Below are 19,107 nucleotides of genomic sequence, written 5' to 3' on the forward strand. Positions count from 1 at the left end.
AAATCGTCACTTCGGACAGATTATGAAAGCAAAATAACTTCCTGAGCACTTAGCGTCTTAAAAGATATGATTGAAATTAGTTGTGTGCTAGAACAAACACCCGTTGATTAAACGAATAAAACGCATATAGAACTGTAATTTTTGCCAATCATCTTTAGTTGAATGAATAATGGTTTTCGAGAATTATGGCGAAAATTGAATAGTTTTATTTATTACAGCAAAACATACCGAATGCCAGTTGAGCATCAAGTAATATATGCATCAATGTCATATTTTATTTAACGCTGAACTGAACTCGTTTTGAATGCCACACGTCTGGCAGAAAATACAATTTGAAATCCTATGCCTTTGTTTACGAATTTATTGCGCACCGTGAATTTATTACGAATTTATTGTCTTCTGTCGTTAGCTTCTGTGTCGTCGACTGATTGCTCCAAAAACTTTGGCCTCATAAGTAGCGCTAAGCTTATACAAAAGTTTTTGCTTCAGCCAGCTTTACTGTATACTATCAAAATTGGAGATTGCAAAGTCGTCACTCCAAATGTAATGTCTTCACACAACTGTAAGAATTTTATTCAGACCAAATCGAACCTCGTAGCTCCTGCAACTCGAATTTATGAATCATTGTTGAACATCCATCATGCCAATTACTGTACTTGAAACCAATTAGACAAGTTCAAAGTCAGTGAGAGGAGAGGAAGGACTTAAATCCCGACGGAAATTGTGCGAAAACAAATCAAAGAATCTTAATTTTCAGTTCTCTAAATATTTATGCCATGGATTATTGATAGCACTCAATCGATGAAAATTGAGTACCACAAATGAAACCTAGAAAAGTTAAAAACATTTCACATCTCTTGATGTTACTCCACTTTTTGATGTCTTTTCCGTGAGAAGTTTTCAACGGTTACAGTGTTCAAAAAAACACATACAGTGTTCAAAAAAAGGTCTCGCGAGCTTTCTAGTGACCGGCCGCCACGTGAAAATAAACTGTTTCGCCATGTTTTTTTTTTCACATATGCGGGTTTCTAGTGTTAAATTGGAATAAAAACGGCCACAGGTTGTATCTTTTCACAGGTTGTTTTTGTCTTCTAGATGATCCGATTTTGTGCATTTACTTTCTTGCCGTTTTGAACCGAGTCAGAAGCCGGTTTCCAGCGGACGTCAATCGCTTGTGAATTCGTTCACATTTCAAGTTTCGCGTGCTATGGAAGGTTGAGTTTTCATATACGGTTTGTACCTGTTTTAATGTGTAATATCGTACATCAGTTATGTTTTCAATGAAACATTCCTAATTAGCTTTAAATAATATTAACGTAATATATCATGAAAATCGTTCAGAGAGTAACGCGATCGGTCTAGCGACGTGCAATTTGTATGCTATTGTAACTTTACCTAAATTAAGTGAAATGTAGTTTTTTCTGCAAACTTTTCGCTCAAATTTGAACGAAAGTATTTAATAATATAGAAACAAATTATATCGAATATATTACTCACCAAAATTATTACATTCAATTTAAATTTAAATGCAAGAAGTAGTTAATATGATGATGCTAAATTACCATGGATCCCGATATTTGTTCTTTCACTTCCTTCCGGTGACGGCCTCTGAGGTTTCTGCGACATATTTAGTGTGGCAGTGATGCAGCAAGGTTACCAGTAACTGGTCAAAAATTATCGATAAGGAAGAGTAACAACTAGCTTTGACATCACGTCAGCTTGCTTCAAAAGCGAACATTGCGGCCGCCTTCCAGCTCCCATGCATGCGTCTTTCTCTCAGATTTCACAATTTTGTAACATTACTACAACGTTTAATAACCAATTAAACATGAGTCTCCAACTGAAATAATTATTAAAATTTTCCAATCATATCGCATATAAGAGTGAATTTAATCTGTCCTAACAAAATATCGAGCATATTTAAAATAAGTTTTAATCGCTATGCGTAATGTCTGTGTTTAAAGACGGCGTTTCCAGTCATTATAAATAACCTTCGCTTCAGTTGGGAGCTTCAGGTCGAGGGTGGACACTTCTATAATGAACCGCGCGTCTTGGGATCGTCATTGTTTGAGAGAATTTTCAGAGGCGCGTAACAAGCATATACGTACGCGTCTTCTTTAACGGCGAAATTGAGAGAAATGCAAGCACTGAGAATGGCTATCAGGAGAGAAAATCGTAGTCGTTCTGTAAACAGGTGGGTGCGAATTGAGACCTTGATAACCATAAACTTTTTAGGCGAGCCTCGAGCATTCTGTTTCTTGTAATATATCCATTTTAACGGTTTGAAATAATTTCCATTGTTCTGGATTATGACACATGAATATTCCAATCGAAAATTTCACCGTTCATTTGAATCAATTGATTTAGTAAAATTATGATTGCGGTGTAAATATACTCAAGCGAAAACAACTTGAGGAAATCGGTGTCATGTGCCCTATTCGTCTGGACTGCGATAATTTATTTAATCCTATTTCTGTTAATTTGACTTAAAATGGATGATGGAAATAATTCTTAGCAAAATTAAGTGGAATATAATGAATGCATGATAAATTAAATTTGAACAGTTGGAACTATGTTTTTGAACAAAATTCAAAAGTAAAATATATATTTTAACAGTAATGACAAGGTTCTAGTTAAATGAGTTTAATTGATAAATTATGATGGTTACCGACTGAAACAAGTTCAAATTTAAACCTTAATTGCAATTGGAAATAAATAAACGAATTTTTTAGTGCTAAATAGTTAAACAAAAAACTTTAATATAGTTTTCGATACGATTAATTACGGGTCATAGCATCTTTAATACTTTCTCTGCGCCTCAATTCTGGGTGACGTATGAGGTAGCTCCAACCTGAACATTTAAAGACAAACTAATCTCATCCCTGCTACTTCACTTCACCTCGCTTTCAGGAATTTTCGGCAGTTCGTCGATTCCATGACTGCATCTCCCGTGGTGCCCGTGTGACTTGCGTTAATACTGCTGTGCCAGCTTCTGTGAATTGCACATTGTTCAGCCTCGGTTAATTACTGAATATGATGGAGTAAAACTACTATTGGAAGCCCTGCCCGAATACGGACGGAATTTTCGAAGTAAGCATGTGCACGTCCTGGCTCTGGCGTCGTCTGTGCTACGGTGACTTTCTCCTGCACCCCCGTGGTTACTACGGCGGCTGTGACCGCGACTTATGCCCCACAACCTTCGGTGCGGATGTGGACCAGCCACGGGACCTTTCATCGACTTTCATCGAAGGATTGTTGGCTGCTCATGTTCAAACAATTAATGGTGCTTTTTTATATTACCGAGAGACGATTGTGGTGTGATATTTTTTAAAACGAACTTATGTTTTCTGTGTTGCAATATTACTATATGAAATACAAAATCTAATTATGTGATTGTTAATTTTACGTAAAGGTATGTTTCTAGTCAACTTTCCACTGATTTGAGTCAAGTAAGAGTTTGTCTAGAGTTTATTCTTGCATAGGAAATGAATTTTACCATCCTGCTAATTTAGTCTCAATTCTTCAGTGATTCATGCTTGCGACTTGTCATTAGACAGTGCGGTGCGTTATAAATGTTGGATCTCACAGCGGCAACGAGGCATTAAATAAATTTTATTAATTCACTGCTGCTAAAAATTAACTTATTTTCTGTTAGTCAGTTGACAACACAACTGCCTCTGTTGGCGTAGCGCTAAAATTAGTCGATATTAAATTAATTATGCAGCTGGCTTTGTCACTTAACAACGATAATTGGGCATGTGTGTTTTTTCTTAATTTAATCGGAACTTTCAGTAAGATGCTATGATATTGTCATTTATTAAAAATTGTTTGTCTTTTAAGTTAGTTCCTGATTATTACATCCGAAGAGATAACCCACTAAGGCAGCTTATTAATTATTTGATGTGCCATGATCGTATAACGAATACAATGGACCTTCTTGCATGTCTCTATTTTCAATGTCCCCATTTACTGCGTGCGACCTCTTGCATTTTATTAACTATCTATGTTTTCTCTCATTATACATGTAAGGTTATTACTTGTGAGTTTATTTGATAATTACACTTTGTTTGATAATTCGTTCATGTTGTATGAAAGTAAATGTAATTTCTCAGCCACTGATTAGTAAGTAAACGTAACAATTTTAGAAGTTTAATTTCGACCTCGATAGAAATAACAGGTCTACTTAGTTGAATGTGCGAGCGAGGGACATTGCAACAGAGCAACAGTTCAGGCTTACAAACTTTCTCTTTGGCGCTATCCGCTCGCTAAACCAACATACCTGGACCCGTTTATGTCCGGTTTTTTGTCTTGCAAAAATGTCCTCTTTTTTTATCTGACCCAATGCCGGTTAAAGGCTCGGTTTGGCTTCTGGCTAGGCTCATTTGGAAGCACCGCATATCGGCGGATGGTCGATCATTGATACTGCGCTTTGCTGTTGCAGCAGGCCTATTAATTCGTATTTGATTGCAACACCGCTGCAAACAGCGACAGTGTAATTAATTAACAACAACGCTAATCCGTTATAATTATGTTTCATTTCATTTTAGGTAATGGCTGAAAATTATCACTGTGCCTCAATGTCGCGACTCGACCGCATGCGTTTTTTCTTTATTTGTTAAGCCAGTTTTCAATATAATTTGTATTTTCACCCCAAATATAGAATTTAGAAGTGCTCGGATAACCGCATTTAACATGGAACTTCCGATATGTTTATTTCAAATTTCAACCAGTTGCGTTTTTACATTAATGTTCGCTGGCACTGAATCGGGCCTGCTGTGCGCAAGGAAATAGAATGATGATTTTAAACAATTTTTCTCAGCAAGCAGTAGAATAACTCTTTGTTACGTCAGAAACATATTGCGATCTAATCCCTTTGGAAAAAATATTCATCTGAATAAAACGGTTTGAATTAACAATTTGTTTCACAGAACACTTAATACCGTCTTTATTATTTTCTTTCAGATATCTATTGACTAATGCCTAAAATGCAAACAACCCGTTGAAGTTCCAGTATTACGTTCAAATTATATTCAATAAATAAATTAGTTCTGAAGCTCTATTTCAATGTCAGGAACGTGTTACTAAAAACAAAGGCACACATGACAGACGCAGGCGAATGTTGCGTGTGCGAGGCTCCTCCTGAACAGCCGCAACTTTCCGAAGAGTTCCAGCGGCTTGCCGACGACTTCTGGCAATGGTTGCTTCAGGATCGGCCGGAGTTTGCAACGAGTGTGAGCTGAAATTATAGTGTTGGATTGCAGTTCTCAAAATTTTCTATTCATCTCAAACAATAGTTCTTTTGACACTTAAATCCAGGCACAGTGAAAGCAGATATTTGAAAAATAAATTCAGAGTTTCACTTAAAATCTGTCAAACGCACAGTTGAAGTGATACCAACGATAAACTATGTACAAATCCTCGCCATAAAGTCTTAAGGTTATTTTTAGTTTACCGCATGTTCATTCTCCAGCTTTGTTTTAGGAAATACTGCGCATTGGAGTAAGAAAATATAAGGTTGAAATCTGGAATCCCAGAAAAAATAGAAAGGTTGAAATCTGGAAACTAGGCACCTGGTATCGCGAATTTAGGTTCTATTGTTTTACCTCAAACGTAAATGTACCTCACCATTTTGTCAACCTTGGGTGAAATCTCTAAGATAGCCTGCAGCAATGTAGAATTGTTGTAATATTATTGCTATTGTCCACAATGATGACGTGTAGTAAGACATCGTATCGATCGATGCCGGGTGCAGTATCTCTCTCCTTCTTCTACACTGAAACCTCTTTTTCCTAAAATAGGTGCAACGATGAAGCTTGCAAATTGATAAAAAAATCAGAGTAGACATTATTTGACCGGGTACCGTATTCAAGGCGAACCGCCGTCATCAACGTTTATAAATAAGCATTTACTTCTCTGTGGTTCGGAGACTTGAGATATTATGCACGTAATTTAGTCACTATCAAATTTTTAGGGTGGTTAGCTTCTGAATTAAAGACGCCTTTAGCTCGGCCAGGTCTTAAATTTGCGGCTCTATGTTCGCTTTACGTTCTGGTTGCACGAGCAAAATAAGCGTCTGCCGTCTGATAACAATCCGGTCACAGACCAAGCGAGCTTAGGGCGAACGTGGGTCGCTCGTATCTGGCACTTGATGACTTCAGCATGGACACAGCCGAATCTGAAAAGTGCGTTAAAAAGCCCCTTCAGTAGATAGTAAACCGAGCGGATGATCACAATCTGCATAAATAGCCTAATAGGTTACCGATCATTTACTTAAAATCTTACTCCGAATATTGCCCAGCAAAATCGACCAATTACCCCGAATAAAACCTAATCATTTACTTACAATATTATTTCGAATCTTGGCCATGAAAAATTTGAGCACTGTCCTCCGATTAAAAACCTAACCATTTACCCACAATCTTACTCCGAGTCTTGGCCACTAAAATCATGAGTTAACGACCATTTACTCCGATAGACCGAGCACTTTATATTCGAGAACTCAGGGCTAGTGTGAGTGTTTTGATGAAAGTAACTTTTTGGATGTATAATTGATTAAAAATACTTTCCAGAACCGGGTTACTCATTTTATTAAACAACACAAAGCTATAAGGTACTTCATACGTTGCATTGCACAGTTATTGAAACTCGGCAAAGGGCATATCTTAAGCAATGTAGTCACTGTAGTTTCTAATAATATTTAGTATTTAAAATATATTATTTTAAGTCAGATACTTCACAAGTTCACTTTTCCTAATACGATTATACGATTGAAATGAGCAACGTTCGCCGTTCGCCATCTGATCATCACTAGAATTGACCGTGAACTGCCGCCGGTAAGGCAAACGTGTAGCGTCGTATACGTGTCAATACTCACTCCCTCCAGCTTCATCACGTGAAACCGGAAAGATATTTAAGCATTTAACAAGTCTAGCAACAAATTTCGCCCTGCGAATATGATAAATTAACCATGAGGAACAAGAACCGCTAAGCATTGATCAGCTTTGTCATCGATGTTGTTTGACCTAATAATTTAATTTTTTGCCTGTGCAGAGTTGGATATTATGGCACTCACGCCACGATGAGTAACGCCCAGTACGGACAACCGCCATTGAATAAAACGATCATAATTGATTGAAGGAATTATGTAACCGCACCACAATATGATACATTTGTGAATGCAACCTAAAAATATCGAAATTGTGTAGACCTTATTTGTATGACCGAAGGTACATTCTTCAATGCCTGTCATCAGGCAATGCAGTCATCATAATATCAAGCAGTTTCATCCCAAAATCATAGTGACCTGATCATTTAATAGAAAAACTGGTAGGCCCTGAATGCAAAACCGAACGTTCTTCTGTTGCTTTTTCGGCTAATTAACAGCTTACATATTTGTTATGTACATTTTATGATAAAGATTTGATATTTATCTCATGGAGCTACAAGCATTAATTTTTTTCTGCCACATGCTTATCAAGTATTTTTCTCCTCATGCACCTCTAAATCATATTTCCATGCCTTCAAGCAGCTTGTGATACTTAAATGTAGGAAAATAAGTTCAGAAAATTTTGTCCTATAATTAACGAAATTACTATCTAACTACAACGTAAGCTCATAAAATTAGTAAAGTCAATTCTCACGTCGTTCCGTGGTATGCCTTAACAAACTTACGCGTGTACATACATCGACGCCATTCCATGAGCGGGAGATGACCATGGTTCGCTCAAATACGAGTGTCTGAGATGAGACAGCGTGGCCAGTTGCTCATTTTGGTTATATTACTCAGATTCGGCCCATCGTGCAATCGACACCGAATTTCCAGTCGAATATGATAGGTAGCGATTTGCACCCGATTCACCTCGAAGCCGAGTCGATGGAGCCCGAGGCGATCCTGAATGGAATCTAAAATTCGACTCGGTTATAGATCACTTATGTCGTTACTTCACGTGCTTCATTACTTAATTTTTACTTCATTTATTACTTTATTACTTCATTTACTTCATTTTTCGCATACTCATTCGTTGCGCCTGGAGATTTAATTTTAAAGAAAATTTTTATGTCAGTTACATTAAAAGCTGTCAGAAAAATCATGTACTTTTGCTTCATTTTTTTCTAACTGAATTTCTCTCTGCGAAGACCTCAAAACGCATGAGCTCATGCGTTTTGTTTAAGTCCACCAGTTCATACCGCAAAACTTCTCATTGTGAGAATCTAATTTAATCTTCCACACTATGTCAGGTGGGCTTCCATGACTTCGACCACCGCCTCACGAACATGTCCCTAGCAGCGTACGACAAGAGACTGGCGGACGTGGAACAGTTCCTAGCCAGGGCCGAGACGCTAGAGGCCAACCTCACGCGTCATCAAGACAAAATCAACATGCGGGTCCTCAAGTACACTTTGCAAACTTACATTGATGGCGCTACGTACCAAGGGTAAGTAATAATGATGAATGGTAGTATAATTTATTGTACTAATGAATAATGTTTGTATTATTTCAAGAGTATTTTTTATTAAACAGTAAGAAAAGACTATTGGTAACGCCAGGTAATTATTGCAATCGCAATTCAATCGTGTTGACAACTGCTATAATTAAAAGGACGAGGCTAGTTTAGGTCAATTGTTTTATTTGAATCTTGCTAGGTAAATCATAGGCATCAGCAAAGAATGTACCTGCATGGCAAAAATTAAGAGGCTTCCCAGTTATTATGCCATAGATTTATTTCATTCATGTTTTTGGTGTATTCTCTGGCATGAAATGATAATCGGATAATTAGAGCACTGATTCACTCTTTCCCAATACCACCGTGTGGAAATCTTGGTTGGTATCTTCACTAAATGCTATCAGCTCAAAGCAATTCATATTTAACCATTGATTCATCGTTTAGACATCATTAAAATCAAACCCAAAGAAATTATTAGCATCTCAATATCCTATTTTATTTGTATATTAATTTTCATTTCTGTTATTGGGTATCGTTCTTAAGTGGCATTGAAGTTAAGCAGCTAGTAAATTATTTGGCTTCTCCTGATCTGAATGGATTTTCTCTAAATTATAACGTAGAATTAAACCTTGATGATAAAGCTAAGGGCTATTGATGAACTGTTGTTCTGTAGAATCCTACATTACTCTGCTCACTGAACAGTCCGATTGACATATGTATTCCCTAGTTATTCCGTTGTTGTCATTTTTGTTATTATTAAATAATCATTCAACGTGAAGCAACAAACACTAAATGCTAATATCAATAAACTAAGATTGACTATTCTGGCAGCTACTTGATGACAATCAGCAATCTTGGCAATCCCAAGTCTGATCTGCGATCTCTGATCACCAAAATGCCGCGCCTCACCTACGCGCACTACATGTCTATCCTGCAGCGGCTCCATGCGCTGCCTGAACAGATGGCGCAAATAGAAGAGCTCATGGCTCTCGGTGTCGAAAAGAACATCACGCTGCACGAATATAACAAAGAGACTGGCGGACGTGGAACAGTTCCTAGCCAGGGCCGAGACGCTAGAGGCCAACCTCACGCGTCATCAAGACCTCGTCAACATGCGGGTCCTAAAGTACACTTTACAAACTTACATTGATGGCGCTACGTACCAAGGGTGAGTAATAATGTATGGAAGTATAATTTATTATACTAATGAATAATGGCAGTATTATATATTTTTGTTAAATTTAAGGAGCAAATTCAGCTAAAAGTTAAACGTATTTTTTATTAACCGGCCAAAAAATAAAATAAAAATAAATGAATAGCGCTTCGCCAGGTAATTATTTCCATCGCCATTCAATCGTATTGTCAACTGCTATAGTTTAATGGACGAGTCGGTTTACGTCAATTGGAGATTTTGGGTGGTATCTTCAGTAAATGCTATCAGATCCAAGCAATTTATATTGAAATCAAAACCGGGGAAATTATTCCTGTCTCTTTATTCTGTTTCAGTATTTACATTTATTTTTCAATGCTGTTAGTGGGTATCGTTCTTAAGTGGCATTGATATTAAGCTGTTAGTAAATTATTTGGCTTCTCCGGATCTCCATGTGGGTTTCCTTTGAATTATAACGTAGATTTGGATCTTGATGTTGAAGCTAAGGGGTCTTAGTGCACTTTTGTTTTGTAGAGCCCCGCCATACTCTGTCGACTGAACAGTCCGATTGTCCATCCCCTAATTATTCCGTTGTTGTCATTTTTTTTATTATCAGGTAATCATTCAACGTAAAGCAACAAACGCTAAATGCTAATATAAATAATTAAGATTAAGTATTCTGGCAGCTACTTGATGACAATCAGCAATCTTGGCAATCCCAAGTCTGATCTGCGATCTCTGCTCACCAAAATGCCGCGCCTCACCTACGCGCACTACATGTCTATCCTGCAGCGGCTCCATGCGCTGCCTGAACAGATGGCGCAAATAGAAGAGCTCATGGCTCTCGGTGTCGAAAAGAACATCACGCTGCACGAATATAACTTGGTGCGTTACCAGGGTTCCTACAAGTCATTCTGATCATGTTCAAAATTTTACATTGTCACTGGTCAGCTAATCTAATTTTCAATTTGCACAATAAATTCAATGCGATGGATGATATCTTCTTGTACGACACTTTTTTTAGGAACTGAAAGATTTCTCTTGGGATGAAGAGGAGAAAAAATATAAATATATAAATGAGTATTCATTTACGTCTATTTAGATATATGTTAATTTTTATATGATGAGTATTATATTTGAGTGTTGTAGCTGCATTGATTTCAAACTTATATCCCACAGAACAGACTGGATAAGGAGTTGGGAGAGTTTATTTCGGATATCCCTCGAGAATCTCCGATATTTACTGAATTTTTCCAGAAGTTACCTGAAACTTTTTTGCCAAGCGAAGTGGCCTCCCTGCAACACCAGGCAGCGGCGATCATTAGAGATAAGGTAATATTGAAGAAACTGGTTCAGAGAAAATGCAATCTTCCGCTATTTTCTTTTCTAAGATACATTGATAGGCGTTAATATTAGTGTTCCTGAACATCCCCGCTGCACTAGGATGTTAAACACATGGTGAGCCTCTTACTCAGTTATTTGGGTAATATTTTGACATCATTTAAGATTGGGAAGAATGTGAATGTTATTAAGAATGGAAAAAATTTAAGAACTATGATTTTCAATGCATAACTTTCCCAAATTGAAGTATTCTGGCAGTTAATAGCAAATTTCTTACAATCACACACACACAAACATCTTACGATTAAATGTTTAAAAAGAATGAATTTCAGGAAGTGAACAGTGTGCATTAAATTTGGTTATGTATTTCAGATAACTCCAGCATTCATGAAGCTGAAAAATTTCATGTCCACGAAGTACGTCCCTCGTAAGAACATTGCCATCACATCGCTGCCAAACGGTGACAAACTTTACGCGCAAGCCATCCAGTAAGAACCTCTGCAGTATCTTACTTATATGAGATAACGACATAATTTGTAAGTGACATATAATAAATGATATCGATATTTAACTTGGAATTCACTTAGATATATAACGCTCTTTCTGCAAGCACTTTTATGTGTGTTGGTCTGTTTTAGCCTTGACAACATTCGGCGACTAATTATTGCCCAATTATTTAATTAATTAATTCATTTTATTACAATCAGCTTTGGCCCCAACCAGCAACTGCCTTCAAGAAGCAAAACGCCAGCATTGGAACTAAAATTTCCTTTGAACGTCTTGTTCGGTTTATTTATTTTAATATTTGGATGTATATTATTGTTCTTTGACTGTTTGAAATTTTAACTATTTTCAATAATCACACGACTTGAGACTTTATTTACCTTCAAAAAAGATTCATCCTATAATTCACGTTCACGTTATCAAATCATCCTCATCATCCAGACATTCATCCGCAGGTTCTACACGGGCCAGAACCTGTCGGCGCAGGAAATCCACGAGACCGGACTGAAGGAGGTCCAGAGGATAGCAGCCCTCATGCAACAGGTGTGCCATAGGACTTTCTAAATATCAGTGTCGCACTATTATGTACGAATTTACTAATATTCTTGTGGTCTCTTATGTCGAGTCTTGAGGGGAACATATTTCATTGAAATTAATGTCTCACACAGTTTTTTTCTAAAATCAGAAACATGTATTCATTATTTTTTCCAGTTACAAGTTCTCTAATTACAAACACAAATTTCGAGTCTTTGAAGTTTGCAATATTGTTTTAATTAAAACATGAAAAATACCCGTTCGTTGAGAACGATTCGAAATTTATTCTAATTTGTGAAGGTTTAGTTTTAAGTCATGGTTGATTATCAAAATTTATCATTCAAAATAAGAAACCTCACGAAATTTATGGTTTTGATATCAAAATTATACAATGAGAGCGAAACATCAATTGCAGGTGGTGTACGACCTGGGCTACAACCAGACACTGCGGGAGTTTGTGTCGCAGCTGCAGGACGACCCAAGCCAGCAGTTCTCCAGCGTAGAGGAGCTGCTCGCCACCTACAGACATGTTGTCCACAACATCACTATACCCGCAGCAAAGCCGTTCTTCAACAAAATGCCTGCAGCGCAACTGAAGTATCTAACTCCTGAAGTTATTTTTACGGATTGCAAAGATAAATTTGCCAGTAGTCTTTATTTCCTCAAGTTTGGTCGCTGTTGGTGGCGTAGTTTGTGCTGCAATAAGTCCGCAAAGATTCGAATCAGTTGGTTATTTTCAGTGCGCTTAGTGGGGTTTAAATTTCAACGCTGGTTCCCAAGTACAGGGATTACATACAAATGCAAAATTAATTATTGAAGTGCTATTAAAAACCTGAAGTAAACATGTATACAATAAAACCTGTGTGTAATAGTTAATAATACATCACCTTTTAAAATCTTGGAGTTTGCTATCAACATAAAAAAAATTATTAATGATCACTGTGCTTTCAAAGCATGTGAGATTTTAATGCGAGGGTTCGTTTTATTAAAGAATAAACAGTATAAAGTTGACAGACAAAAGCAATGATATGTAACCCAAAAACAGCCAGCAATGAACTATGACATTAATAACTTTTCTACATGTGCGTCCTGTGTCTCAACCCAGCCATGTGTGCTCAGGGTAGAAGAACAGCCAGATGCAGGAGGAGCGTTTCACGAAGCTGGAACTCCTGATGGCACCCGACCAGGCACGTTCAAGATTGGCACACGAATTTTATCTGCACACACGAAATTACCTATTGTGACCTTATCCCTGCACGAAGGAGTCCCGGGGCACCATTTACAGGGTTCTCATGCACTCGAGTCCAGCTTTATTCCAAACTTCAGACGGACCACTTTTCCATCTGCCTACACGCAAATGCCCTCCAGGTGTGCCACGTGGTCGTGCAGCATAAATCTATGTACAAACACCTTCTTTTTCTTCAAAAATTTTTGTTATAAAATGTCAGCATTTACTGACATTATTAGGTGATGCAATTATTTATAATTAGATCGCTACAAACGCTTCCTCGACAGTGTCACGCCTAAGGACATGTCCAGTCGGGGTCTCCCTTGCTGCCAGGCACCCCTGTTGTCTTGCTGATCTATTTAGAACTGATTTGATTTATTTAATTAGCACTAGTATACTCATCGAATTTACTAAGTAATAGTTTACTAATTTGGTTTATAAATTACTGGTTTACTAATGTAATTCACTAATCAATAGTTTAGTAATTTAATTTATTATTCATTAGTTTACTATTTTTATTTTTCAATCAAATTTAAACTATCATTCCATGTCTCAAATATATTCTCAATATATTCCATGTTTCAAATACATTTTTTCAGCTTAACTGCACTTGAGATTGAAGTTGATTAATTATCGGTTTATTCTATTAGGTTATATGCATTCATAATTTCTCACAAAAAAGGTTGTGACGCTACCGGTTTTAAATTCATGATAGATACTCAAGGCAGGACGCAAAATTTTTCTAACATCTTACACTTACTTGGTGCGCCGTCTAATTTGGTGGATTGCCTGGCAACGCAAGTATGTTGAGGCTGTTTATCCACGTATCCACGATACTTCTGATGTCGATTATTACTTGGACCTGAAACTCTGTTCTTAGTTGGAGAATTTTCCGAAGATATTACCAAACGCTTGATATTACTACGATATTACTGGATAGGTAGAAACGATAGATAGTACTAAACGATAAAACGATTGGTCTGAAGATATTTCTTTAAAAATATATAGTATTGCGAAACTAGTTGTGCACGATGTGCATCTGCGCAGGTCGGGATGACGCAATCTTTGCTCTAGGGTCGCAGAACATAGGGGCAGGAGTTGTATAAAACTGGTAACTTACTATCGCGCCCCCCTCATTCGGCTGTGCGGGCTCACGCCGAGCAGTGCGATGTTCCAGTTTCTGACAGTGATTTCAAAGTTTTAGCTTCCAGTTCCGGTGAGCTTCCAGTTCCGGTGTTTCTGATTTGCGCATTTTAGAATCATTGTATATTTTAAACCAGAGGCCTAATTTGAATTAAGCTTTTAGCTCTTACCCGCTTGAAATTGTAAATAGGTAGGCTTTACAGCTTAGGTTTTTTGTTGTAATCTTGACTGTATTAATTACTGATTTATCTGTGTTCTACAATTTTCGAACTGACGATGGAGCTGGATTCCGAAGCGTTTTCTTTAGAGATACTATAAATTTTTGTGGAGTTTTCTTTGCTTTTAAATTTTTAAAGAATCAACGCGTTTCTGAAAAGCTTGCGATCCAAAACCTGAATTGAAAACAGAATGGACATCATCAAATTTTGATGAAGAATAAATATTCACGCAACACAAATGCATTATCCTTGTCTGTTTGCAGCTTCCCAACGCGTTCACTTTACAATGAAGGCTGGGCGTTGTACGCAGAAAGCCTGGGCTTCGAAATGGGCGTCTACGAAAATCTGTGGGACCGACTCGGCCATTACTCCGACGAAATCTTCCGAGCGTGTCGACTTGTCGTCGACACCGGTAACATGTGCATACCCATACTTAATTGCTCAAAACTAAGTAATGAATGTGAATAGGCAACAAAAATTGAGCTGATGCCCGAAATAGATTGCTGTTTCATTAAAAAAATAAATACCTGAGATTACAGCGGAATATTTAAGAAAATTTTGAGGTTATATGACGGGCAGTTAAAATCGTTAACACGTTAAGACTACTCATAAATTGTAGCGTGCCTGTTGAAGTACGATATATTGAATATTTACACAGTTGGAACTATCACATTTCAAATTTTTCTACGTGATTATTTGTTCAACAGGCATCCATGCTTTTGGCTGGTCAAAGGAGCAAGCAATTCAGTACATGTTAGTCTATGTCATCCGGCCTAGGTCTTTTATTGAGGTAATTATACTGACGATCGACACGTTTTTCTAGGTAGCTCGGAAGAAGTGGACCTATAATGTCGAACTCGCTCTATGACGGTAATGGCAATTTTGAGCACTGCATGGTATGGCAAATACCTCAGTTTAAATGTCAGTTACTTTGAAAAGTAACTGTAGATGCATGCAATTATTAGCTAAAACTTTTTTAACCAACTTTTACACTACACGAGGTTGAAAAAGTCTTCTTGTATATCCAGTGCAGGTCTCCACGTATAAAGCGTGGCAAAATATGCATTACCGTGAAGAATTATGCAATTATTGAAGCAATATGACGTAACAATTGGTTTTTAAACTCGTCGCTTATCTGAATTTTGTCGTGAAACCTTGTGACGAAACAATTGGTTTTTAAATTCGTCGTTTATCTGAATTTTGTCGTGAAACCTTGTTAATTAAACAAATAGTGATTCAATTTTATAGCCATTGATCATTGTTATGATAATGATATGATATGATAATGAAATGATATGATAATGAAATGACATGATAATGATATAATATGATTATAAACGATATGATAATGATAGTAATAAATTTGATAATTCAAATAAACTCTATATTCACAGGATCAAGTTGACCGCTACATCGCATGGCCGGCTCAAGCCTTGTCTTACAAGATCGGCCAAATGCAGATATCTTCTTTCCGGGCCTCGGCAGAACAGCAACTCGGAGACAAGTTCAACCTCAAAGATTTTCATGACGTCATCCTCAACAGCGTCGGACCAATGGACCTTGTCAAGGAAGAAGTACAAGCCTGGGTCGACAGAGAGCTTGCGAAGTCAAAATAACACGTTGACTCCCGTTACTTAATCTTGTACACTCTCATTTCCTTTTTTGTACTATATGAATTTATTATGTACCACTACTTGCAGGAGAAATACACTTCGTGGTACGCATATGTACCACTTCGGAGTCAAGGTATCAAACTACTAAGAGAAAAGGGCGAGCGCAGAGTTTTGAAGTGATAAATCGCGTTTTGAGGTCAATATCGTCACCAAGATAATTTATTTATATTGCATTTTGTATTATTTGCTCCCATGTATTAAGCCATTTAAATAAATTGTGTATTGCTGTGTGAAGAATTATTTTGCACAAGGTACTCTATGCACGAATTTTTCGCAAATATATTGCGTGCAACGCTGACCGTCAAAAATCCAGGCATGCTGCTACCCTAACAAAAATTAAGGTATGATAGAGACTCTGCGAAAGACTCACTATGGTTGGGGTAAGGTTATTCTGGGTCTGCTCGGCCACTCGACCGCAATCAGTGACTAGTCAGAGTCGCCTTGCAGACTTTATAGTTTCCTGAGAGTATGGCAAGAGTGGGCTTGGCCGAACCTATCTAGCCTATAAACTGCCCTAACTTTTTCTAACTTCGAACCGAACTTGACCTGACCTTTTCTAACTCTAACTGTCGATTTATGTTCTAACTCTAGCTCTAACGTCCGATTTTCTGAATCAGAAACAAAATGCTGGATTCCACAGATTCGGCAACTGGCTACCGATTCCATGGAATCTTCAATTCCGCGATTTCGGCATGTCATATACATGCATTTAGTTATGCAGGTGCAGACAAAATTACTTCTTGCTTCGAGTCACCGGCGTGTGGAACATGAACGCGTCACCGCTCCGCGTATGAAGGCGTTCAAGAACTGACTAGATAAAGCCATGGAGAAATATAAGTTCAGACTTGAATTGCCTAGCACCATATCGAACTTGGTGGAAGTCTACTAGCTATTTCAATCTATTGTTAGTTTGAAAAAATCCGGTTAAAGAACCTGTTTTTAGATCTGTGAATCGCAAAAAGTAACAAAAAGTTTAAGAATCGGCGACAGGCCACATCATACCTATTCATCAGCGCCGACATCACTATGATATGAAAGCAAACATCTTCATGAGTTCCCTCGCATACCACAGTTTGGGAACCGCTATTTTAAAAAATTGCTTTTTGAAAAGCTAATGAAAAATCGCGATTATCTACAGTTTTCTCGAATAAGGGAAATACGAGCAAATCTTCACAGCAACGAAGAACTAGAGTTGAAGATGCGTATAGCTCATCAATGCCAGTAAAGTATTTAATTTTAAATGTTTATTTTTATAAACTATTTTTTATTTTAGAAACGGAATAATTATTTTCTGCATAGTCAAGAAAGGAAAATGTTATTTATTGTTCATAACCGTTATCAGTTAGTTTAAAAAATTATAAGGGTCAATTGTCAGCCTCATGGCGTGCTGCCATGAGGCTGGCTAGACATCGTCTAGAGTCTAGACCAGCGTTCGGAATTTTCACTGTTCCCTTTACCACGTTTTACTGTGTGTGTGTTCTCTCTTGTTTCAGATTTTCACTTTCAGAGCTGTTAGACTGTTAGGTATCAATTAAAGCGAGTTTAGGCAAAGGGCGGCTTTATGGACTAGTTTCCAGTGCTCCTATAAGAATAACTAAAAAAAAAAGACCAGCGTTCGAGACTAGACCGCGTCGTTCTTCCACGGAACTGCAGGTGAGCTAAGTGTAATTTAATCTCATATTAACGCCTGCCTGCTTTCCAATGTCGATTACACTGCTATACTGGGTATGTAGGCAATTGTATGCTCTCTATGGCTGTAAATGCTTACCAATGAGGATGCATAGAATGGGAAGCCGTGATCAGTTAATTAAATATAATCGAAAATTTAGAGCATCACGGTTTAATTTTTCGTCCATTTTCCACTGCCTTGGTATATTTCGATCTGGCAGCGTTCCTCATAGCAGAGAATACACAACGCTGATATTGTTACCATTAGTTGAATATCGATAACTTTTTGCATTATTTCTTCGGATGTGAAGGGAAAATTTTTTTTCTACGAAAATTATTACCCACGATTTTTAATTTTCTTAAAATGCTCTTTGTATTCAGCGAGTTACAGAAACAGGCATTGATAGCAAATCACGTATAAATTCAATTACCCCTCCCTTCCTCTCACTACAGAGGTAGGGGAGGTGCGATTTTTTTAATCACGTAGTCAGACTCGGCCAGAGTTTCCCCGGATACGGGGATGACTCTAAAACGTACCGCTCAAGGGCCGCCAGAATAAGGACCAGGCTCTGGTAGCTGTCTGACTTGAGATTGGAATGTAGACCAAAAAGCAGACAAAGAGAAGCTGATTTACTATGCTCCCCGAGTCCTAGGCGTTCCTTAATTCATAGCCGCCCTCGGCTCTAAATTTTGTTACGGTAGCGATGTAGAGGTTTGACACGCAGGTGTTCTCTGAACGAATCTGCCGCGAGGTCACGAGATGGCTGAACGCTTTTAGGCTGGCCATTTGGTTCGTTGGCTTCCGTGGATGAGGTGAGGAGGTTTTAGTGTCCTGGTTGTGATTGCCGGTTAGGCTCGGCTTGTGTGTAGGAGTCGTACATAGACGCTGTTAATATTGCCGGTTCAGAATTTATATGACGTTTAGTGGACTGTGAAGTGGGTTTTTTCTCTATTTTTGCCAGGGAGATTTAATGGCATATTCTGCTTCCCAGGTGGGAGGGACCTTTTCTGGTGTGGCGTCAGCTTCTGAGATCCGACCATGTTCCTCTCAGGCGTTTGTTCAAGGGTGTGTACCGTGAACGTGCACCGTTGGAAGAAGCCGACTGCCTGCAGTGTTTACCTGACGTGGGAGCCGACTTGACCAGTCTGCCCCTTGGTTTCCCGTGTGCTCTGCATAGCCGAGCCGCGTTGGGCGCCTACCGTC

The 19,107-nt window shown here is 38.0% G+C and overlaps 1 protein-coding gene across 1 annotated transcript; it reads left to right on the forward strand.

Annotated features, from left to right (window-relative positions):
- Positions 1-4,962: 4,962 nt before the first annotated feature.
- Positions 4,963-16,432, forward strand: LOC108667081. The gene is made up of 12 exons (XM_018154068.1): positions 4,963-5,231; positions 8,239-8,330; positions 9,508-9,612; positions 10,281-10,479; positions 10,774-10,926; positions 11,308-11,423; positions 11,895-11,982; positions 12,383-12,570; positions 13,093-13,341; positions 14,826-14,974; positions 15,270-15,352; positions 15,957-16,432. Exons 1-12 carry the CDS (start codon positions 5,100-5,102, stop codon positions 16,176-16,178), a joined length of 1,776 nt encoding a protein of 591 aa, XP_018009557.1. The 5' UTR covers positions 4,963-5,099; the 3' UTR covers positions 16,179-16,432.
- The last annotated feature ends 2,675 nt before the right edge of the window (positions 16,433-19,107 follow it).

Source organism: Hyalella azteca, unplaced genomic scaffold (genome assembly GCF_000764305.2).
Source record: "Hyalella azteca isolate HAZT.00-mixed unplaced genomic scaffold, Hazt_2.0.2 contig14048, whole genome shotgun sequence".
NCBI lineage: Eukaryota > Metazoa > Arthropoda > Malacostraca > Amphipoda > Hyalellidae > Hyalella > Hyalella azteca.